Genomic DNA, 25,530 nt, shown 5'->3' with positions numbered 1-25,530 from the left:
TTCCCCCCTTGATTTACTACAAATCTTTTTTGTATGCATTTTGTTAATTCTTTACCTTCTTTCAACTCAACACACTGTCACTGTTAGCAAAGCTTTCCTATTATTTCTTCAAGTTCTTACTGCTCTTTAAAGATCCTTTAGTAGAATAATAAATTTTTAATAAACCTGGAATATTTTAATGATTCATATTTAATTCTACAGTACAATTTATGTGAGACATACTACTCACACTTAAGTATTTCCTATTGTATTGTCTTAGTACTCTACGGTAACTTTCCCGCAATCCAAATACACAAATCTTTGCAATGTCACTTATGACCTCTAAAAACCACAGTGAGCCGTATTACAATTATCATATCCGTAGCCAAATCAAACTGAGTCAGCCTCTCTGTCAGCAATTTCAAGAGCTATACAATTTTTAATAAAGTGAAACCTATACTTATTGTGCCTTCAGTAAGTATCAATGTGACCTCCGAATGTGAGTAAACCTGTCACTAGATTATGCAGAGTTACCTTTCATAATAATGGGTCATTGAGGCGTCTCATTAATGTAAATAAACAATTACAAAAAAAAAAAAAAAAGCATTCCTGTTCTTCTTGGAAAGAATGTTTTCCTTAACTCCAAAACACTGATAAAGTTTGGTGGCTATCGCTTTAAGCCCTTTCCTTTTCTTATCAGCCACAGACACATTCCCCAACAACTGCCACCCCCGCCCCAAAACAGTGCCTTTTTCTTTTTGTAAAAGGGAAAAAAGTGGGAAAGTAGCTACTGATCTTAGATCAAATAAGGTGATATTTAAGTTTCATTTTGAGATTTCTTCCACATTTCCGGGACCTAAGCTATGAAACAGAATATGGGATCTAGGATCATTTCTTTTCTAAGAACAAGTACACAGAGTGTTGACTGGTGGGAAATGCACCTGAAGTTGACAAAAGAGATGGAGATAACCAGAACAAGATTATCCATTAGAGCCAAAAACTCAACTCCCAGAATAAATGACAAGAGATAAAGAAATAAGATTTCTATAGCTTTCTTATTTTGAATAATTTTAAACAGAAAGGAAAGGATTTTGTGCTCATCCTCTTGTAAAATACCTGCCAACTTTTAATTTTTCGATTTTCAATAATTTCAACCTTAATAGGCACTATTCATCTGATCCCTTTGACCAAAAAAGCTCTGGTGTTCAGTCTCCTTATCTATTCTAAAATTTCTGTTTAATGTACCAACATGGCTTCTCTTCTTTACAACAATGTCAAATCAATTCTGACTCCAGCTTCAAAAGTATGGAACAATATTTTTCCAATATTCTGAGGGGTTGATTCTTATGTCTAGCTCTCTAACAATTCCATCTGGATTCTAAAACTATTTTCATGCAATTTTTTAAATGGAAGAGACCTTAGAAATCAACTAGTCTATACCTCTTACTTTGCAGGTGCTAAGACTTGACCCTAAGTGTAGTTAAGAAAACCTCTCCCAGGTCACTCAGCCAGTTAATAAATGATAACAGCTGAAAGTAGTAAGATTTCCTGAAGCCTACTCCTATATTCTTGCACCAAGGAACTGGCAGGTAGAGGCTTACAAATTTGTTTTATATAAAAGAAAATAATAACTTTTAATTAGTTAGGCAAGTAACAGTAAAACAGTGTTTTTCAAATGCTTAATAAGAATCTTCTGTAAAAGTTCATCTCCTTATACATTCTAAGAGCAGTATTATAACTGTTTGTATCTTTTCATTGCTTAACACAATTTTCTATTGCCACTCTAACAAATTAAAACAAACGAAGAGGTTTAAAATTAAAATAACAGCCATTTATAATCTCACCGTTCTCCAGGACTGAAGTCTGGCAGGTTCGGCTGGGTACTCTGCTTAGCGTCTCAGAAGGCCAAAATCAAGCTGCCGGTTGGTCTGGGCCCTTATCTAGAGACTAGGGGAGAGTTCGTTTCCAGGATCATTAGGTTGTTGGCAAAATTCAATTCTGTGTAGGACTGAGGTCCTCATTTCTTTGCTGGCCTTTGGCAAAAGGTCATTCTTAGTTTCTAGAGGCAGCTTGCTTTCCTCTGCTCACAGCCCCCGTATCTTCAAAGCCAGCAAAAGCACATCAAATCTTTCTCCCGCTTTGGATCCCTCTGACTTGTTCCACTGCACCTTCCTAACTTCCTCCTCTGCCTCTGCTTTTAAGGGCTCATGTGACTACATTGGGCCCACCTGGATAACCCAGGCCAGCCTCTGCTTTTAAGGATTCCTGAGACTACATTGGGCCCACCTGGATAACCCAGGCTAGCCTCCTCACTGACAACTGAAGGTCAACCTTAATTACAACCACAAAGTCCCTTGCCAGTACAAGGTAACATATTCATGGGCACAATATCTCATCATATTCACTGTCCTGGGCATTACGGTATGGAATCTTGAGGACCAAAATTCTGCCTACTACACTTAGCACCTGTTTTATTGACATAACCTTAAAGATTTACATTTTTTTTTAACAGATCCTATTGTTCAAACTTAACAACTCTAACAAAAATGTAAATTTTCACCCCTAACATTTATACGTCCATTTCCAGGAATGGCTCAGATTGGCCCTGCTTAGGTCCAATCACAGGGCCAGCTTCGTAAGGACATAACCAGTGCAATCACCCATGGGCCTGGACTCAGAAAAGCCCCACACCTGGGGCTTAATTAATGCTCTTCAGGTGCTATCTTGAAATTCTTAATACTTTGTTTTGTAAGTAAAGTCCTATAGACAATGGAGCATGTACTGAGGGTTTGTTTGAAAAAGAGTATATTTCTCTTTCATTTTTGCAGAATAGTTCCAATAGGTACAAACTTCTAGGTTGGGATTTTTTTTTCCTTTAGCACTTTAAAGATGTCATTCAGTTCTCTCCTGTATCCCCCCAATTGAAAAGTCGGCTATTATTTTTGCTTCTTTGAAGGTAATATCTTTTTTTTTCCTTTTAAGAGGTTTCTCTTTTTTTGGGTTTTCAGTGGTTTGACTACCTACCCTGTGCCCTAATTGTGGTTTTTCACTGTATTTATCCTGATAGGATTTGTAGTACTTCTTGATTCTGTAGGTTGATATCTTCATGAGTTCTAGAAAATTCTTAGCCTTTATTTATTCAGGCTATTCCTCTCACCAATGGCCTAGATATTTTCTAACTGACCTATCAACCAGTTCATGATCCTCCCCACAGCTGTGTCTAATTTGCTGTTAAACTCATCTACTGAGTCCTTCACTTCAGTTATACTAGTTTTCATTTCTAGAATTCCTTTCAATTCTTTTTCTAGATTCTTCTGATTCTCTAATGAAATCCATCTTTTCATCAATTTTTTAATATATTGATTATAATTATTTTATAGCCCATGTCTGATAATTCCAAAAGCTAGAACACTATGAGAATGTTTCTAATGATTGTTGTTTTATATTTTTTAAATCTTGGTCCTGGCTTGCGATAGGCATGATTTATTTTTTATAGAATGTCAGGTACTGTGTTTAAAACTTACAGAGACTCTGCATGATGTCTCTTGCTTCTGGCAATGACAGACAGTTAAAGTAAAGGCAGATCACCTTAAAATCAATTGAGTTTATCAGAGGCTGCATTTCAATTTTTGTAACTTATTGTCTATTTCTAGTTCTCTGTAACTCCAAGGATGTAGCCCTTCAGGGGTCCCAATTAAAAGTTTAGAGTGTTTTACCAGAGTCCTGCATCTTCCTCCCTGAATTCTAGTTTGTGACCTCTTAGCAAACTGCCAAAAATTATGCTCAGCATCTCCCAGCTTAGCTGCCACTGCTTGGCTTCTCAGCCTCATAGCCCGTACTGTCATTAAGTGACAAATAACCCAAGGTGAAAAGTGGCACTGAATACAGGGCTCACCTCAGTGTGTTTCTCTTCACTCTGGGTTCTTTGCCCTTTGGTAGTACTACAATGCCTGTAGATATTCTTTTTAATACAGCTTTCTCATTTTTTCAGTATGGGCCTTAGCTTGAAATAAACTAGTCTATCATACCTGAAAGTGGAGATCAGATGTTGCTGATCTTAGTGGCCTCGCTTTATGTATGCATCCATATCTTATTGGTTCCAAAAGTATTAAAGACAGGTTGACATACCTATGGGATAGTTTATTTTTCTGTGTTTTATCTTCTGCTTGAAAGCTAAACCATTTACTTCTTAAATTTTTCAATTATTTATCTGTTAAAATTATTATTTCAACTTATATTCAAAATGTTTCTCCTTAATAGTTCAAGCTGACTCCTTATGTATAACATATAAGGTGTATTTGGGAGCATTTGGGAGCACCTTCGTTGTAAATGCTGTCTTGCACTTTTTTTTTTAAATAGGGTAACAGTGTTCACAGAGACTGGATTTTTTTCACAATAAAAAAGAAGAAGTTACGTAAATACCCACTATTTCAAAGAATGCTGCATGTATAACTTTGTTCTTTGACAACTTCTAGTCATCTCTCAAAGCATATAAGATTTATGAAATGGGTTGAGCAGAAGCTATGGATATCTCCTATAGTTACATTACCATAAAATCTCAATAATTCAAAATTGAAATTTATGATCACTGAAACATTTCTATGCTATAATTTGAGCCTGAACTAAGAAAATGTTTTATTGTATAATTAAATGTATAAAAATTGTGAAGGCAGTTTATCCTACTCAAGAAAGGAAATTGCTTTTAAGGACTACTTTAAGGGCACCAACTTTCTGTATGCCTCTGAAGAGTATTTATAAAATCAGTTTAATCTATATCAGACAATAGCAACAATACTTACACTATCTCATTTTTTCAGTATTATTTGTAAATATACTTAGTAACGAATGCAAATTATTATGTGTAATTGAAAGTGCCAAAAACTAAATTTCTCATCAAAACAAATTGCAGCCCAGGATTTCACTCTCCAGCATTTTTACTATCAATTAATTAAAGACAAAAAACAAAAACCTAGGCACTTCTTCCTACCTATAGAACCTTTCTTTGAAAGTCATGTTATTTCTAAATTTGTGTTCCTGAAATGTATATTAACTATAAACCCCCCCAAAAAAAATGGCTCTAAACCAAAAAAAACTAGGAATAAGTATAGATAGACTAGTACCACACTACTAATCACAATTATATTCTCCCAGCTCAACAGATTAACTGGCTTTTAATACAATTATAGGTCATTATTCAGTATTATCATTGCCCTGGGCATTTGTTTCAAAACATGAATTTCGTATTTTAGCAGACTGCAATTAATTTCCCTTGGTGGGTCAAGGGACCTTTAAAGATTTATAAGCGTTCAAGACACAAAGGAACTAGCACCTTTCCCCGCCCCCCCAAAGGGTCTATTCTATTTCATCTATTTCCCTGGCTCAATTCTTCATAACTTTTTGCTCATATTTACTGCTACAGATGTAGCCATCACAGTCAGAAAATGGCAATTAGTTTAGCATGCTACAAACCAGCTGTCAAAATTGTATGCAGACTGTATGTTCGTAATAAAGTATTATTGCTATTAATAAAGAGACAACATTTCAGGAACCACTGTATCAGAAATTTCATTACAGAAATAGGGATAATCTGATAGATGTAGAGATACAAGGGTCTGCATGACTTTTTTGCTAAGAATGAGTAAGTATCCTCAACCAAACCACCACCACAGTATACAGAGGCTTTACAGTTTGACAGTTAAGAACACTGGATTTGATGGGAAGCCCTTCAAACCTTCGCTCTTCCATTTACCAGCGAGCTGTATGTTCACAAGCAAGTTAGTTAACCTCTCTGTACCTCAGTGTTCTCATCTATAAAATAGGAATAACAACAGTACCTACTTTACTGGGATTTATTTTAGTGAGGATTAAATAAAAATGAATGTAGAACTAAGCCCAGTGACTGGAAAATGATAAAGTCAATAAATATTAAAAACTGTTGTGAGGCACATGAAAAGATGTTCAACATCACTAATTATTAGAGAAATGCAAATCAAAACTACAATGAGCTATCACCTCATACCAATCAAAATGGCTATCAACAAAAAGTCTACAAACAATAAATGCTGGAGAGGCTGTGGAGAAAAGGGAACCCTCCTACACTGTTGGTGGGAATGTAAATTGGTGCAGCCACTATGGAGAACAGTATGGAGGTTCCTTAAAAAACTAAAAATAGAGCTACCATATGATTCAGCAATCCCACTCCTGGGCATATATCCGGAAAAGACAAAAACTCTAATTCAAAAAGATACATGCACCCCAATGTTCATAGCAGCACTATTTACAATAGCCAAGACATGGAAGTAATCCAAATGACCATCAAGAGACAACTGGTGAGATATATGTAAGAAGATGTGAGTAGAAAGATACACACACACACACACACACACACACACACAAACATACACATACACACAATGGAATATTACTCAGCCATAAAAAAAGAATGAAATATTGCCATTTGCAGCAACATGGATGGACCTAGAAAATATCATACTGAGTGAAGTTGTCAGAGAAAGACAACTAGTTCACCTTAGACACACTCCAGGAAAGCAGCAGTGTACAATGGAAAAAGGTTTGGACACAGAATTTGTCCAACTGAAACGTAATGTGTGTCACATAGGTAATTTCAAATTTTCTACGAGCCACATTAAAAAAGGAAAAAGAAACAGGTGAAATTAATTATAATAATATATTTTATTTGACTGAATATATCCAAAATATTAACATTTTAACCAGCGGCAGTAGCCACACTTCAAGTGCTCAATAGCCACATATGCCTACTATATCAGGCAATAGAGATTTAGAGTCAAATGGACCTGGATTCAAATTCTAGCTCTGCCAATTACTTGCCATTTACCTGTTAAATCTCACTTTCATTACATTAAAAATAACTATGTCCACAAGATTTAGTGTATACAGAAGTAGAAATATAATGTTATACATATGAAACATATAATGTTATAAACCAGTTACGTAAATAAACAATAAATTAAAAAATAAATATGTCTACCACCCACAAAAATAAAATAATAACTATCTGCAGATACTGTTATGAGAATTAAAATGGCATACACAAAGCACTTAACACAAGGCCTGACATACCGGGGTGCTCACTAAATGAGAATTCCCTCACCCTAACATTCTACTCTAAAACTGAATGCTGGCTCAATATAGAATAATCTGTGCCCCAGCCTTAGTTCCTTCTCTTCTACCCCTACTACAAACTATAGCCTTTTCCCCCACCTTCACAGCTCTACCTCCTGGCTTCCTAGCATCTATAAACTTCACTGTGTGGACTTCTAGAAGCCATGGAACCTCTTAGTCATGACCCAAGTATGTGGTCCTAAGAAACTGAAGAGACCTGTGCCTGAAAACTTCCTTCTCCTCTGACCCTGTCTCATCCATCTCCCCAACAGTTGCCACCGCTGCAGCTTCCCCGGCAACTGCCATCAACAGCAATGCTTCCTCACCGGAGACAGACTGACCCTCCAACATTGAAAAGGATCACTCTACAAAATAACTGGCCAGACCCTCCAAAATTGTCAAGGTCAAAAAAGATAAAGAGTGACAAAGGAACTGTCACAGATTAAAAGAGACTAGAGAGACATGAAAAATAATGAAATATAGGATTCTGGGTAGGATCTTGGTATAGAAAGAGGACATTAGTGGGAAAACCAGTGAAATTCAAACAAGGTCTGTAGACTAGTTAATAGTATTATATCAATGTCAATTTCCTGGTCTCCATAATTGTCCTGTGGTTGTGTATAATGTTAAAATTGGGGGGATATAAGATGAGTAAGGTCTGAGGAGCTAATGTATAACATGGTGATGATAATAACACTGTATTATATAACTGAACTTGGCTAAGAGAGTAAATGTTTTCTGTGTCTGTCTCTCTCTCTCTCTCTCTCTCTCTCTCTCTCTCACACACACACACACACACACACACACACACACACGGTAAATAGGTGATGGGCGTGTTAATTAACTTGATGGGGGGAACTCTTTCACAATGTGTACATATATCAATTCATCCCAGTGTACACTTTAAATATCTTACAATTTTGTCAATTTTACCTTAATAAAACAGAAAAAAAATTAGGGGTTATATGGGAACTCTCTATACTATTTTTACAACATTTCTTTAAGTCATTTCAAAGTGAAAAGTTAAAACACTTTTAAATGTGATTATTTGAAACTTTATTATGAAGGAACCTCTGTCCCAATGGATGGTAATTGATATATCATTATAAAATAGTGCTACTTATGCTAAAGCTATGGCAGTAAGGCCATCACACAGGTTAATGAAAAGTCGATTCCAAGGTATAGAAAATCCACCTTAATCACCACTATTAGTTTGTAAATCCACTAAGAGAGTATGATGTCACCTACTTACACTCTAACACTGAGGACTTGATGACAGCAAGTAATGTTTTGTGCGACCAGTAACGTTATCAAATACACCGTTTGATTTAACATTACTGAATAATGTGGTTAAACAGTCGCCCCACTGCTACCAACAGAAAGAAAGTGACAGGAAAAGGAAGAGATGCAAAGAAGCGTATTCCAATATGCACACTTCCCCCACCCAGACCTTCCTTGCTTTAGGAAACGGCCTTGGTCAATAAGCTCTGAATGAAATTTCTTACAACAGAAGTCTGCTCTGCTACATCCTGTGTTCCTGTAACATGAGTTAGCTCATAGGCAACTAGTGAGAAAGAATGGAGAAAGAATTTTCAGTATAAAGCAGAAGCTGCACTGGTTCACATCTGATTTTCTTCCCAGATCATTAATGTTTTGCCTCCTTAATAATAACAGCTGAAGGCTAAGTAAGGCAGCAAGCTAAGAAGGAATCAGTATTATACATTCAACCTTTCTCCTAGAAGTGCTTAAAGCAAGGATAACCAGGATCTTTGTTTTCAAAAAAAAATAAAGTTATAAATAAATAAATAAAACAAAGTAACACAAAACAATGAGCTGAGCATACATCTCTGGGATCAATACATTTTGTACAAAGCTTGCAATCTTTCCTCTACTTGCAACTTCTGATAATAATGCCCCTGGCCCTTGCAAATATAGATAGCCTCAACCCTTCCTTATATCGTCTTCCATCAAGCTACCTTCACCTTTTTTGTTTTAAGTAAAATCCGACATTTACTGCAGTGTTTATTTATTAGAAAGTTCATATGTCTTTTAAATGGTGCTATTGGAATTGTTATTTTCATTAGTGCTCTGGTTACAAACATGCATAAGCCCTAGTAACTTAAGTATGAATTTACGAACTACGTTTTCCAGAAATGCATATATAATATTATCGTAGAAATGCTGCATTTCCACATACTCTGAATACATAAAATGCTGTCCAAGGATAATTTAAAATATAAACTGTCAAACTACCTTGTTTCCAAAGATTACTTATATATCAATAAAATGTGTTATTAATACCAATATTATATTTATCATATTTTATATTTAGCCATAAATTCAAAATTTAGTCATGCATTTCCGTATTAGTCACACATTTCTTACACAGATAGGATATTAATGTAAGGACATGTGTCTAGAAAGGACTTTTGTTCATAAAACTAAAAAGATACTTTAAACAGTGTCTTTTACTATATTACATCATGCTAAAGAAGATTTTAGTATAAGACTTTTGGTTCATAAAAAGAAAGCAACAATTACTGCTTAATGATTATTTGTTATTAAATAACATGATACCAATCACTAAGCATTCTTATATGTAAATAGCTCCTGCTAGCAACAAGCATTATGAAAGAAAATTTGTGTTATTTGTACATGACAGAGATATAGCACAATTAACTCATTAAAAATACAGTTCAACCGAAATAGCTACAATTCAGTATATCAACCTCAATTTGAATACACTATTTCTGAAATTAATTTATATAATAAATATCAATTACTTTAATATTTACATAAATGAATAGTGTTCTCTTTTTTACACAGTCTATGATATGCTAGGGTACTGTTATGGACCCATGCAACCCTGAATTTTAAGGAGCCTTTTTTTTTTCCCAACTACCTATTCAAATTCACTTGGTTGGAGATAGTATGTTTCTCATAGAAAAAAGTTACTGCACAATTGTCTGCTTATAGTGTGACCTCTTTCACTTTGGTGGGTATCCGCTCCACCACTAAGCAAGGATGTAACCTTGTCAAACCAAAGGCAAAAGAATAATGAGTGCACGACAGGCTAACCCAGCATGGAACGGTTGTTAAGGAGGTTGCAGAAACAGTTCCCTGAATGACAAAATAAAAGTATACTCCAAAGAATAGGTTAATATTAAAGAAAGCACTCAAGAACATGAGAAGCATTTAATTCCCATCCTTGGATGGCTGCCGTACAAAACTTCACTCAAATTTATTTCATTAGTTACTGACCAGATTTACTTAATATGTTTTCAAATCTTGGTAGAACAGGTTTGACTGAGACACATTTAGAAAATATCTGTTTCCACAGAGTACTAGCCAAAGGTAAGTATGAACTAGTAGATAACGTTTTGCTTTTACCAATTATAAATTATCACCCAACAAAAAACAATCATTCCAATTCAAGAATCAGAGCTATAAGCTGGAAGTCTTCACCAAACAGGAGGATTTTACTATCATTAAAACAAGTAACAGTAATTGCTACATTAACTGCCACCCCAAAGCACTAACTGGCATAACAGGGAATCATATTAAAACATTTTTATAAGTAGCTGAAACCGGCAGAAATTAGACAAGTTCTGTTGCAGTCTTCTCCATGTAAATTTACTTTTAAAATAAACAAACAAATCTCAAGCATGTACTAGGACTATCATTTTGTCAGTTATGTACATTTTGACATTCCTTTTCTACACTATGATTGGAATGAAATTTTTGTTCCGGACCAGTCTTAATACTTTAACAGAGAAACAGTGCCACCTTTTGGTCCCAAACAAAAGCCTCCAGTCTACTAGTCTTCCAAACTTCCTTTTTTCAGTTAAATTGCCGATATATATAAATGCCACTGAATTTCATGTCACAATTATCATCGTCTAGAAATATTTTGTAGCTACACAAGCTAATAAACCATGAGAGTAACATAAGAGTTGCTTCCAAAATGTGGAATTTCAAAATTACCCAAATACCAAGTTCATGTACTCTAGATCATCAATATAATAATTTCTAATCAACATTTCATTAAACACGCTCTGCCAAATCCAGGTATGTCAGTCAACTGATATATTTTAAGTATAAAAGAAAAATCCTTTCTTACAGCACTGTTACATTTCAAAATTGATTTTGAAAAATGCGTTATATCAGTATTTTAAATGGACCTATTAATTTAATAATTGACAATATGGTATAAGCAGTGAATTACTAGTTAAATCAGATAATTATAAATAATCTTATACATGAATATAGTATGTTTCTGATTTACTTACACTAATGACACAATGTCACCACGTTGTACTTCAAAATTCCTCACTTTCCAGTGGTTCAAAAGCACCACATCAGATGACTGGCTCCCCCCAGGATTCAAAGAAGGCTAAAAAATAAGATGAAAGAGACACATCTATCATTTGTATTTTTCATTCTTCATGGTTCCTTGCACTCCATAGCTGTAGTGCAGTGCAATAAAACATTTCTAATATGGTAGCTTTCAACAAATTGCTGTTCTAAAATAACTGCAAATGATGAGTTTTCAAAAAGGCTCGTTGGGATTCTTCACAGAGAACCAGAAAAAAAAATACATTACCAATACTTATTTGAAAGGAAAACGTGCTAGATATTCAAATCTTTACTAAACTCCAACAAAGAGCATGGAAACCTGTAAGAAGAATTAAAAGGAAAAAGTGAATCAAACCTCCCAACAAAATATTTGGATAGGATCTAATTCCACAGTAAGTACACATTATCGTTCCATCCGGAGAAAAGAAGAAATAATCTCAAATCAACCAGGAAAACACGCATATGAAGAAGTAAAGGGACCAGAAGAAATGAGCGATGGGATAATCTTGGAAAATATGGGAATTTGCCAATTTGACCTCTCTTTTCTCCAGAGAGCATGCAACAAGGGTCCTGGCTCCAGTTTAAGCCTAATAAGTAACCTTCACCTTAGGATTCAGACAAGTCTAGATGTGCCTAAGGATTGATGGGGCAAAAACTGAGAAACATTTTGTGTAAGAGTTCATCTGAAGGTCAGGAATCATCTAGGCATAAAAAACTGACTGAGGAGCCATAAAGCCAACATACCTGTCACCTGGACAGGGGTGCAGAAAAAGCCAATGGATATCAAGTCTGAAACCTGATGGTGGACAAAAGAATGAGAAAAAGTAGGAGAGCTATTTCACCATTGACCCTCCAGGGTCTCTGAGAACGTCATAGGGGAAACAGCAATTTCTGCGGGGGTGGGAAAGGTACCAAACCACAGCTGAGGCTCTCCACCTTCACAGATGGTGGCAGCAAGAGGACACACACCACAGCAACCAGGGCAGGAGCGAGGAAAACAGTGCATGCCAGACAACAGCCTGTCCCTGGAGCAGTAGTGACATACTCTTTTTTAAAGATTCCTGGTATTACTTGTAGGTTCTATAAAGCAGATGTGGGCAAAGCTGTGGAAATTTTGCATGGGGCCTATTATCATGATCTTATTTTTGACTCCCCAGATTTTTTGTGGCCAAAAAATATTGGTTATCCTTGGGGATCTCAAACCCTTCTACAGCTTCTGCAACTCCTTTATGCGATAATGCCTAAATATCTCTAACTTTAGTTTTGAATTCCCTGCTAATCATCACTTGACTATCTGACATAAAATTCAACATGATTAAATGGAATTTGTCATCATTTCCTACCAAAACAATTTTCTTCCTTATTTTCTTACATCCTATTTACCATTTTCCCAGTCAACCAACTTAAAATCTTAATTATCTTTTTACTTCATATCCAACCAGTCACCAAGCTAAAGGGATTTTCTTTTCATAATATCTTTCACTTATGGCCCATCTTGTCTCCTCTCTACCATCATCATATTTCAAGCACCAGTCATCATACAACTTCATGCACCTATACTAGTCAGTCTCTCACCTCCAACTCAAAAGTGCATGATTCTATTTCTTTATAACTATAAAATCTTAAGTTACTTAACTTTATTATACTCCAATTTCCTTATGAGTAAAATGGTGATATTTAGTAACTATTCTCTAATTAATAATTAAATAATAATAATAGCCAATATTTGCTGAGTACTTACCATGTGCAAGACATTGTTCCAAGGGCTTTACAAATATTAACTTACTCGGTGAGATCATGCATTTAAAGTGCTTAGAATAGTTCTTAGCCCATAGTTAAGCTCTCAATAACTTCTATTATTGATATTACTAAATCACAACTTTAATTAGAGGTAGTTTTGTACCCTTTCCCCATGTTCCTCCTCTGGCTCTATCCCTAATAAGGAACAGAGCTGATATGGCAGGATAAATCCAAGGGGCTTTGTTGGGCCATGGTGCTAGGGTATGGAGCTTTTGCCATCACACAGTAGGGTTAAGCTAAAAGTCATGCTTCCATAGGGGTTTATTCTTTCTCATCCATATTTCTCATTCATATTCTCTATTTCTTCCTCTCCCTCTCTGTCTTTGAGTTCTGTATCTTGCAAGTCCCTTCCCCTTATTTCTTTGTATTTCTCTTCCTACATAACTGATGTGGCAAAGGTGGCCTAGGGGGAGACCGCCTGCACATAAAGAGAAAATCTTTCCATTGCACTTGCACTGGGTCCATTTCTTTTCCTTGCCATCAGAGTAGTGAAGAACAAAAGTGATTTAATTATTTCCAACTGCTCTTCCTTAGTGTCTTTTATTGTTTTTCAAAAGTTTGTGATTACAACTCTTAATAAGAAAGACATTTTACACTGTACCCAATACACACATGCACGAATACACACATCTGAACAAAATGCCACAAAATAATAATTACCTTTACTTCATACACCCTGATATTTTCTTTCTCTCTTAATCCATGTTTTTAAAATTCTGTCTATAGCCAACCATATTAATTTCCCATCCACTATTATTGATCTGCAACCTACAAATAAGTTGTAACCCACAGTGCTAACATCACAGCTTTAGATGATTCTTCTTTAACCATTATCCTATGAAGGCTGCTTTCTTCTGGAATTCTACCGTCAGTTCTTTCACCTCTGCTTTATATTATTTCCTTAGAAAAATCATCAATATTCTCAGTTGCAAATACCACCCATATACCTAGGACTGTTAAAAGTGAAGTCCCAGATCACTTCCTCCTCTATACTCAATACATAGCACTGCATACTACAACACTTCGCATACTGTGATGTCAGTTTTATTTACCTGTCTCCACATCTAAGCAGGAAGCACTTTATCCATTACTGTGACCCCTAGTTAAATTTATACCCTACCCCCCAACTGCATTTCTGAAATTCTAGAACATAATTCTAATTGGTTGCTGGGCATCAAATTTGATCAAGCCATTCCCCTACTTAAAATCCTTCACCAGCTTCCTGACACTACCAACATGACTGTCTTCAACATAAAAATCAAGAGACATATGATCTGCAGGACCCTACCAATCCCCACTGACATAGTTCCTACAAGTTACACTAAACCACAAGCAGTGCTCTCTATACACAGGTTACTTCCTCACACTCCCAAGGCATCATCTAAGCAAAATTCCTGCCTGACATGTTTCCCCCTCTTTCCCTCTTCCCACAATCTGTTTAACTCATACTTCAAAACAACACTTGAGGGCCCCGCCCGTCACCATGTTGTTCCCTCAGTGCTTGTCCCCGGCAGTGCCGCCAACGCCTCCTGCCCGCAGGGTCCTCGACCCCCTCTGTTTCCTCCCTGCACCCCGACGGGCTGGCCCGGAGCTCCCGGGGCTTCCTGCGTGTGGCCGCGAGAAACTCCCTGCGCTCCTATAATGCGCCTGGCACAGTGGTGAACGGCTTTTCCTGCTGTCCGTGTCCAAGTGGATCTTCCCGACAGCCCTAGAGATAATGATAATATTTGAACTGAACAATTAAGGGTTCTGAAATCAGAGATCTTGAGATTAAAAATGTTAGGAAAATCATCGCTTTTTAAAGTAATTCTCCTTGGAGATGGTGGAGTTGGGAAGAGTTCTCTAATGAACAGATATGTGTCTCATAAGTTTGATACCCAGCTCTTCCATACAATAGGTGTGGAATTTTTAAATAAAGATTTGGAGGTGGATGGACATTTTGTTACCATACAGATTTGGGACACGGCCGGTCAAGAGTGATTCAGAAGCCTGAGGACACCATTTTACAGAGGTTCTGACTGTTGCCTGCTTACTTTTAGCGTCGATGATTCTCAAAGCTTCCAGAACTTGAGTAATTGGAAGAAATAATTCATATATTATGTGGATGTGAAAAAGCCCGAAAGCTTTCCTTTTGTGATTCTGGGTAACAAGGTTGACATCAGCGAGCGGCAGCTGTCTGCAGAAGAAGCTCAAGCCTGGTGCAGGGACAACAGCGACCATCCTTACTTTTGAAACAAGTGCAAAAGATGCGATGAATGTCACAGCGGCCTTTGAGGAAGCAGTTCGAAGAGCGCTTGCTACTGAGGATAGGTCAGATCACTTGATTCAGACAGACACAATTAGTCTGCACCGAAAGCCCAAGCCCAGCTCATCTTGCTGTTGAAGTTAGAGAGGTTACCCGTGCGATCTAACCAGCTCACACACTTGCACAGATAAGCACAGGGTGAAGACGAGAATTAGTGTTTGCAGCGATGGATCATGTACTCATAAAATTGAACTAACCATATTACTGCCTTGTTAGTGGGTGGGAGAAGGGACACATCCACTCACAGGAGACTCTATTTACTCAGTAATGGCACCTTACATTTATAAGTTGTTAACGGCTGTCTAATAATGTTTAATTTAAATATGTATGTCACAGAGCTAATAAATGAGATGACCAAGACTTTGTAATTAAAACAAAACACTTGAGTATTCTAGAAGTTACTGTTTTTTCCCTGGGAAAATGGAGAACTACTTTTTCTATGTGTATATTTTTATGTAATTAGCATTCTGTTCCTGGTTCAGGGAAAACATGTCCTAAAGCAATAATGTTAGATATTAAAGATTAAAATCCAGAAAAAAAAAAAAACAAACTTGAATTCTGTGAGGCAATCTCATAGGAATTCTTTCCTATCACTCCTTATCTCTCCTCTCCATTCCCATCTTCAGTCTCCATTAGGTGATCAAAACTCCCAAGTTCCCCATCAAAACCTGTGACTGCTGCTATCATAGCAGTTTTAAGCACATATCATAATTATTGGATTGTCTCTCCAAGAGTCTATAAGCATTTTGAGAATAGATTATTTCTTATGTCTGTGTTCTTCATATGTGGGCAAGTAAGGATATTAATAAATTTTAGTGGAAAGAATTTTTTAAAAATCAATTAATGAAATTTCCAAAGACTCCCCAAATCAACATGCCCAAAACAGAGACCATATTCCATCCTAGCCCCAAAATATACTTCTATACTCTCCTCCTTAGTTAACAGTATCACCACTCACCTTATCCCCCATACTAGAAAACTCTTGAGTCCTTCTCAACTTCTCTCTCTGAGTCACCTATCACCAGACTTTCCCTCTTCCCAGAATGCCTTTTCCCTACTTGGAAAAATTCTATTTATCTTTCAAAGCCCAGCTCAGATGATGGTGACTTCTCTGTGAAGCCTTAAAACAAAACACAACAAAACTTGAAGTTCCCTTGCAGAAATTAGGAAATTACTTCCTGGTGCTCCATGGTTAGGGACACAATAATCCCTATAGACTCAAATCTTGACACTTGCATTCATCTTTCCCTTACAGAATCAATCATCTACCAACCTTTCTAATGTTAATTGTTAGAACCAAAAGGTAATGCATTGTAAACAAAAGATTTATGTAGGGGGAAAAAAACTCAGAAGGAAGCACGTCTAATTTCAAGCAGTAAAATATTAGAATCATTAGTCAACACCTGGAAGACCTTGTTTGATTTTTACAAAGGAAACACTAGTTTTCTTTTACCTTTCCTCTCCTCCACAAGGCTAAATTAATCATTCCCCCACCTGTGCTCCCTTAGCAATTTAGGTAAACTTCAGGGATAGCTCTTAAAACCTTATAACAGGTATCTGCCTATACATATGACTCTTTCACTGTAAGTTTCTCAATTGCAGGAACCATACTTTATTCATTTTTGTATGCCCAATCACAGAACAGTGGCTGGAAAATAGTATTTCTATACTTTGAAGTTTAAAAGATTAAAGGTGTTTGAAAGCATATTTAACTAAGATGTTTCCCAAGCAATGTACCTTATCTAAACAATGTATTCATCTCTGGGACTTCCCTGGTGGCACAGTGGTTAAGAATCTGCCTGCCAAGGCAGGGAACACGGGTTCGAGCCCTGGTCCGAGAAGATCCCACATGCCGCAGAGCAACTAAGCCCGTGCGCTACAACTACTGAGCCTGCACTCTGGAGCCCACAAGCCACAACTACTGAAGCCCGTGCTCCTAGAGCCCGTGCTCCACAACAAGAGAAGCCACTGCAACGAGAAGCCCGTGCACCACAACGAAGAGTAGCCCTTGCTCGCCGCAACTAGAGAAAGCCTGTGTGCAGCAACGAACACCCAACGCAGCCATTAAATAAATTTAAAGAAAAAAACCCAAAACATTATGCCCATTATGTTTTTAAGTTTCATTTTTAAAACATACATACATATATAAATAAAGGTATACAGTAAAAAGAATCTTAAATTAACTCTGATGGATGAGATTATAATCTTCTTTTTCTTTTTTTTTTTGGAAAAAATTTAAGTTACATTAAAAAGAGGTTATATGCTTTGCTCTGACCTAAGTACTATAACATTCACTCTAAGAAAGACAATATAAGTCAGAAGATTTCAACAGATGTTAATAAATTATGTTAAACCTTGAAATGGCAGATATCAAACCTGCTTTTGAAACAAATATAACACAGAAGTTGAGCTTTAATGTTCTCTCTGATCAATCTGAAAGATTTTTATTTCTCCTACAAACAAATATTATTGTCAAGGTATCCTAAATTCTCAGCTTGTGTCTAAGTTCAAATCATATGACAGTTTGGAGGAAATACATGTCTTCATTTAGGAAAATATAACTCCCCTAGAGAATTAAACAGAGACATGATAGATTTCTCACCTTGTAAGATTTAGCCACAGCCAAATAATAAATGATATTATTATGGTTTTGATTTTTTCTATAAATTTCTTATTCATTTATTTTCTCATTCACTTTTTAATTAAAACAAAAGAAGTCCACAGCCACAATTCATTACCGATAGTCTACCAATAAAGCCTGGTTTTAACCTCACTTCTTTGGGAGCAGTATTGTCAATCTTTTCAGACCTATAATGAGCACTACCCACCCTGACTATATACAATCTAAAATGTTTAAATAGTATTTTGTGCTTTTCAATAAGATAGTCCCCAGTGGCAGCCACAGGAACCAACAGCAGCCCCCAGACTTCTTTTGAAGAACCATTATTTTAGAGAACTGATTGGTGGGGTGAGGTGCAGCGGAGTGGGACTATTAAAGTAAGAGAAGAAACTGAAATAATACTTCATTGTAAACTTTCTAACATTGTAGCACTAGCCAGCAAGCAATGAGGTACACTTAAAATAAGTATATTCTGATTACAGAACAATTATTATTATTAGATGCCATACTTTTGAAAAAACATGAATAAAATTGTGTAAAATGTCATCTTCCTTCTCTTGCTATTCAGGTGTCTTATTGTTTGCATGGCTTCTAGAGTTCTCAGACTTGTCTTACAAGGTGTGCATAAGAAAATGGACTATACTGTACCCAAGTCTGCATGAAGCTTTAAGTTGGAAGTGGAGCATTCTTTCCAGGTAAAGGGTACTTATTACCCATAGCCCTGAATACTTGACCCCCTACAATGACCATCCATCTAATTCAAAAATTATTCAAACTTTTGACCTCAGGGCCCTTAACCTGGCAAGGTGATAAAAACCTAGAGTCACACATACATACTCAGTTACACGTGAGTGCTAAAAGGAAGAAATTCATATCATAAAGCATCTCAGGAAATGTATACTTATTAAGTCCTAGTTACATTTGACACTTTATTAATAAGTTTAGAATAATGGGCTCCTCACACCTGCTTCAGCTTCCAGAGGCTCCCCACAGGAGCATCTGGCAATATCAGGAGGTCCCCATTAGAAGCCTCCCCGCTTCATAGAGTCGCTTTAGAGCTCTGGCCTAGACCAGTCACTCCCCCTTGACCAGATAATCCTGGCAGCCTCTCTCTGCTCACATGTGTAGACTTTGGACAGGTTTCACATGAGCTGGAACAGAGATATATTTTTATATGCCCAACTTAAAAGACAACAAAGGATGCCTTTGTTAAAGAAGTGAAGTTAGAAAAATTAATTCATGCTTTCTTTTACTCATTCATTCCTTCATCACTGAAAAACTCCTGAATTCCAATTCTGCTAGGCATTGTGCTAGGCAATGGGATTCCTCACCCCTGAAAATCCAAATATGATTCAAATCACATTTTATTCAGAGATTTAAGAGCCTTTTAAAAAATATTCACTTTAAATTGAGGTGAATATTTTCTCATCCTTTTGATATTTCTGCACGAAATTTTATTCACTGAAAAATAATTTGTATTTCTGTAGATACTAAATTTCTTAACTTTTCTTTAAAAAGCAAGCCTTTAACGCTATATTAATAAAATTTTTAAATGGACATATACCATTTTAATTTAACTTGGAAGAATAGTGAGTTGCTAATTTTTCATTCTTTAGATTGTATTTTCTATGTATATATAGAGACACATCAAAGTTTTACAGGCACTCTCATATATTGCTTGTACAAATAAAAATCTTTACAAACTATCTGAAAGGTAATTTGCCAAAATGTATCTAAAGTCTTTAAAGTGGTCTTATCCTTAGGCCTGGAAATGTCATATTTAGAAAGTTATCCTAAGGAAATAATCAAAAATATGTACAAGGATGCTTATCATATATTATTTATGATAGGTGAATAACTGAGCCAACCTAAATACCTATAACAGAAAACTGATTCAAATAGTAATGGTTAAACCATATGATATATGGATACCAGAAGCCATTAAAAATCACATTGCAGAGAAATATTTAAGGATATTTGGATATGTTTGGCAAAATAAATTAGGTGAAAATGTGATAAATGGAAAAAACCAAATTGGTGTGATCCAGCTTAGAAAGGGAAGGGAGGAAGGGAGAGAAGGAGGGACGAAAGGAGGAAGGAAAACTGCAGAAAGATATGAGAAGAACTTATAATGGTTTAGAAATGCAAATTTTAGTCAAAAGTCTGGGCTTAAATCTGTGTAATCTTCAACAGATTAATCTCTCTGCTCCTGTTTCTTCATCTATAAAATGGATTAGTAATAGTACCTTCATCATAGGATTTCCGGGCATATTAAACAAACTATTATATTTAAACTGAATACTATAATGCCTGGAACACACTGATCACTCAGTACTTTTTAACTATTAGTATTATACAATAACATCTTAAAGTAACTAATTCTGGAAGGTGATGTAGATTATTTTTATTTGTGTATTTTTCTATACTGTCCAAGTTTTCTTCAAACAAAATGCAATGCTTTAGAGAAAGAAGGAAGCAATTAACCTTTTAAAGGAAAAAAAGCATCTGATTCTTTTTTTTTTTAACTAGAGGTGTATCTAATTGTATTTTATTTATATTTTCTCACAATTTTATTTATTTATTTTTGGCTGCATTGGGTCTTCGTTGCTGCACATGGGCTTTCTCTAGTTGCGGCAAGCGGGGGCTACTCTTTGTTGTGGTGCACGGGCTTCTCATTGCGGTGGCTTCTCTTGTTGTGGAGCATGGGCTCTAGGCGCATGGGCTTCAGTACTTGTAGCACGCCGGCTCAGTAGTTGTGGCTCATGAGTACAGTGCAGGCTCAGTAGTTGTGGTGCATGGGCTTAGTTGCTCCGCAGCATGTGGGATCTTCCTGGACCAGGGCTGAACCCGTATCCCCTGCATTGGCAGGCAGATTCTTAACCACTGTGCCACCAGGGAAGCCCCCAAGCATCTGATTCTTATATCTTTTTATTACAAATATTTTTGAAGTTTGCTTTCTTCTTAAGTTCTTTAGTGTTTAAGCATCCCCTTTATTCACATCACTGTAACTAGACTGCAAGGTTACAATCTGCAAACTTTCTGGTTCAATGCAATAATGCAATTACTACAAAACACTACCATTAAATATGTGTATGGTGTTTCCCTGCTAATAAAACATATTGATATAGCTATTCAAATTAATAGTTCTAATTAATCACAAAATGAAATAGATGATGTATAGTTAATGAAATATTAAATTGATATAAACAAACATTTCTACATAGTAGCAAGAAGACAGATTACTATATGTAATCTAAGCCAGCTACATAGATACATCTATGTACTGACGCCAAGATACATCTATATACTGATGAATCTTTAACATCCTCATAAAACTGAATAAGGCCTTCTTATTCACTAGTACGTCCTTCTCCATTGCCCAGAAGAAACCACGTTTCCCTCTGACGTGCCCTCCTGACCTAAAAAGAAGTTCATAGTAAGATGTGTAGCAACAGAAAGAAGTTGGTTCAACAAACAAAAAAAGGTTTTTAGGAGGCTGATGGGATGATTTCCCCAGGTGTACATAACTCCAAAGAGGCCAAACTCCCAAGTAGGTGCAGTGCACAGCAATCTATTCACTTCACGTGTACAATATCTGTAAACAAATCTGTGAAAATGAGACCATGGATTTTAAATCCTTCAGCTCTTCATTGCTGAACCTGATACTGCATCATATGAAAAAAAAAAAAAGCCCCCATTCTAGCAGTACAAGTGGGTATAAATAGAAATTTTGGTCCATGGGACCTCTGAATTACATAAATCAAAGCTATTAGAATTCAAGGGATTGACTGTGTAGAAAACAGTCTATTGAAAGGAATCAAAAAGCATTGTGGCAGATAAAAGGGACAAAAGCATACAATCTTTATATTACTCATCTACTGCTATAAAACAAACTACTCCAAAACTTAAAACAGTAATCAGCTATTTGCTCTTGATTCTCTGCATTTAGGCTATGCTAAATGACTAACCAGGTGGTTAGTAAGCTAGTGTGACCTGAGATCATTCAGGCAACTGCAATCATAGGGATAGCAGTGATCCCAGAGGACAAGCTCCACTGTGTAAGCATCTAACAAACCTCTGTAGACATGTTCGCTATAATTCCACTGGCCAAAGGAAGTCATATGGCCAAGCCAAGAGTCAGGGTAGGAGTCTACAAAAGAGCTTGAGAACCAAGAGGCATGGCTTATAGGAGTTGGGGGTAGGGGAGGGGAATGTAACAATCTATCAAAGTTCTGCCCTCTGGACCCAATGAATCATATTCCTCCCACATGCAAACACATGCAACCCTTCCCAGGATCTCCAACATCTCCTCTGACTTTTGCAAAAGGATCAAATTTTATTATCTCATAATATGCATCAGCTCCAAGTATGGATGAGGATACAACTTGAATGCAGCTCATCTTGAATCAGAAGTTTACGAAGCAGAAAGAAAAAATTGCCTGTCCCCCAAATATCCAACATACAATGGAAAGACAGGGGACAGGATAACTACAATAGATTTTAAAAAGGAATGGGAGAAACATAGAATTCATTTATCCATACAGGTCTAAAATCCAGCAGCAGATGTTGTCAGAGCCTCCTAACACAGGGACAGGAATGTTCTTTTAATTAGGGCCCATTTCTGTTATCTGGAATGGTTTCCTAATCTATTCTTCTCCATGGCTCTTTGCTCTGCCCTCTGGGCTGTGGGGTTCTTTTTAAACAGAAATGCTCCTATTCATAGTAAATTGAGGCCAAGAGGCCTCTTTTTAAACTGACCATCCCTTTTAGTATAAGCCAATTCTAATCTCTTAAAACTTTGTAGACTTCCTATGCATCTAACTGAGCTTCATTCTATTCCCCCTAAAACTATATCCATAACTCTTTCAAACTAGATCCTTCTCTAATTTGGAAGTGTTAGGTTGTTAGGGCACAAAACCCTTAAGATTCTTATCAACTTATCATCTCTTTCATCTAGCTAAAAGGATCTACCTTAAATCTTTCTAAGGTCTTAATAAAGAGTACTTGATATTTACTCCAGGCCACTTTGTACTTTAAGAATCTTTTGCCTGCCAGAGACTACGAAAGAAACAGTTTTATTTTCCAATACAGAAATTCCTGGACACCCTGTATTTCCTCTAATTTCTGCTTTAAGTTCATTTCTCTCTTCCCATACCTTATACAAAGCTATCAGAAGCCAGTTGACAATTTCAATATTCTGCCTGGATCCTTAAGCCAGATCCACAAATTCAGTACATACATCTTCTGTATTCTAAGTTCCTGTAAGTGACAGTTTTTAAAATTGTTTCAGAACCATAAAAATGCGTCATCATCATTCCAATCTTCAATAACAGTTTCCTCTCCACCTCTCCAGATTCCATTAACAGTTTGTCATTTTTCCAGCCTCTGCCAACAATCCCTTCACCATTTTTCTAGACCTCAACTGCCACCCAGTCCCAAAACCAATGCAACATAATTTAGGATTTTGTTATGGCAGCACCTCACTAATAATACTAATTTTAGTTTCAGTTACCTATTGCTTCATGACAAACCATTCCAAAACTGTGCCTTAAAAGAATAACCATTTATTTGATCATGATGCTGCAATTTGGACTCCACTCAGTGGGGACAGATCCTCTGCTGCTTTCTCCTGTGGTCACTCATGTGGTTGTAACCATATGGGGCTCAAATGGGGCTGGAAGTCCTAGACGGCCCTAGTCATATGTCAGGCATTTACCTGGGGATTGTTGGCCAGAATGTCTCATTTGTCCTTCAATGTCCCCTCTAGCAGGACAGCCTGAGTTTCTTGCATGTTCCCAGTTCACAAGTGCTCACTATGTTTCCACTTGAATAACATCTGTTGATGCCCCATGGTTAAAGCAAGTCACATGGCCAGAGTCAATGTGGGGGGGAACTATACAAATCAATGAGAGAGTTATGATTCATTGAGAAGCCATTACTGTAAAAATCTATAAGTCTCCCATCCTAAGTGAATGTGCCATTCTCTCAGCTGACACTCTGTGCTTCCTATTGGTCATTTTAAAAACTACAGAAATAAAAGATGGTATATATTGTAAAAAAGAAAGAGAGCAAGGAAGGAAGGAAGGAAAGGAGGGAGGGAGGAAGAAAATTCGCTGGTAAAACAAATAAACTAAATAAAGCAAAAAAAATTAACAGACATTCTTAAAATGTCTTTAAAAATTAAAAAACATTCTTAAAGCTACAAAGTACAGAACACACATTTTAAAGTTTTAATAAAGTAGAAAGATAATATAAAAGTAAAATTAGGAAGAAGAAATAAAAACAAAGTTTATAAACTAGTAAGAAAATCTAAAGTGAAAATAATATAAATTGATAAAACAATTGGTATGAGATTAGAAACAAGAAAATAAGCTAAAACTAGCACAGATATACGGTAAATAATTCAACAGACAAAAGGATGGGGAATAAAAAATATATTTTTAAAAAATACTAAGAGTTAGAATTCAAAAGCTTAACAAACCAAGGCAATCAGTATTTTTCAAGCAAAAGTTGTTTGCATTTTGGCAAATCCCCCAACAATCTCTCATACCCAAGAGCTGGGGTTCTCTGTAAAAAACCAGTTCTCAAACTTGAGCATTTACAGAGCTTGTCACAATGCAGATTCCAAGGTCCTAGCAGTGATTCTAATTTCATAGATCTGAAATGGGGCTCGGGTACACAGGTAGTGTTAATAAAGAAGGCCCAAGAACCACACTAACTGCAAAAGGGCTTTCTCAGGCATTGCGCCTCCTCATCCTTTGTGTTGCGTTTACTGCTTGAAGCCGTTACGACAAGCCCACATTTAAAATTTCAGAATCAGGCTTCCCTGGTAGCGCAGTGGTTAAGAATCCGCCTGCCAATGCAGGGGACACGGGTTCGAGCCCTGGTCTGGGAAGATCCCACATGCCACGGAGCAACTAGGCCCGTGAGCCACAATTACTGAGCCTGCGCGTCTGGAGCCTGTGCTCCGCAACAAGAGAGGCCGCGATAGTGAGAGGCCCGCACACCACGATGAAGAGTGGCCCCCGCTTGCCACAACTAGAGAAAGCCCTCGCACAGAAACGAAAACACAACACAGCCATAAATTAATTAATTAATTAATTAATTAAATATTAAAAAAATAAAAAATAAAAAAATAAAAAATAAATAAAATAAAATTTCAGAATCAAGAGCGAACATGCTCCACTCCCTTAGTTATATAGCTCAATGTGAGCAGCTTCACCCTTTCAATCCTCCCTCCAGCAATAAAGCAGCATTTTTCATATTACAGGTCGTGACCAGTGAGTGAGTCAGAGAATCAATTTAATGGGTTGTGACCAGAATAGAA

General features: G+C 36.6%; 1 protein-coding gene and 1 pseudogene across 3 annotated transcripts in view; one reads left to right on the top strand and one right to left on the bottom strand.

Annotated features, from left to right (window-relative positions):
* Positions 1-25,530, bottom strand: part of IMMP2L (inner mitochondrial membrane peptidase subunit 2) — a 539,770-nt gene that overhangs the window by 452,840 nt on the left and 61,400 nt on the right. For all 3 annotated transcript variants that reach the window (XM_057550482.1, XM_057550484.1, XM_057550483.1), the window contains exon 4: positions 11,412-11,515. In XM_057550482.1, the coding sequence (XP_057406465.1) occupies positions 11,412-11,515 (104 nt within the window). The remainder of the gene's footprint in view (positions 1-11,411; positions 11,516-25,530) is intronic.
* LOC103017623 (ras-related protein Rab-9A-like) lies at positions 15,055-15,661 on the top strand (annotated as a pseudogene).

The sequence above is a fragment of the Balaenoptera acutorostrata genome, chromosome 7, assembly GCF_949987535.1.
Source record: "Balaenoptera acutorostrata chromosome 7, mBalAcu1.1, whole genome shotgun sequence".
Lineage (NCBI taxonomy): Eukaryota > Metazoa > Chordata > Mammalia > Artiodactyla > Balaenopteridae > Balaenoptera > Balaenoptera acutorostrata.
Note: the sequence above shows the minus strand (reverse complement) of the source record. Positions and strands in the feature narration are given on the sequence as shown.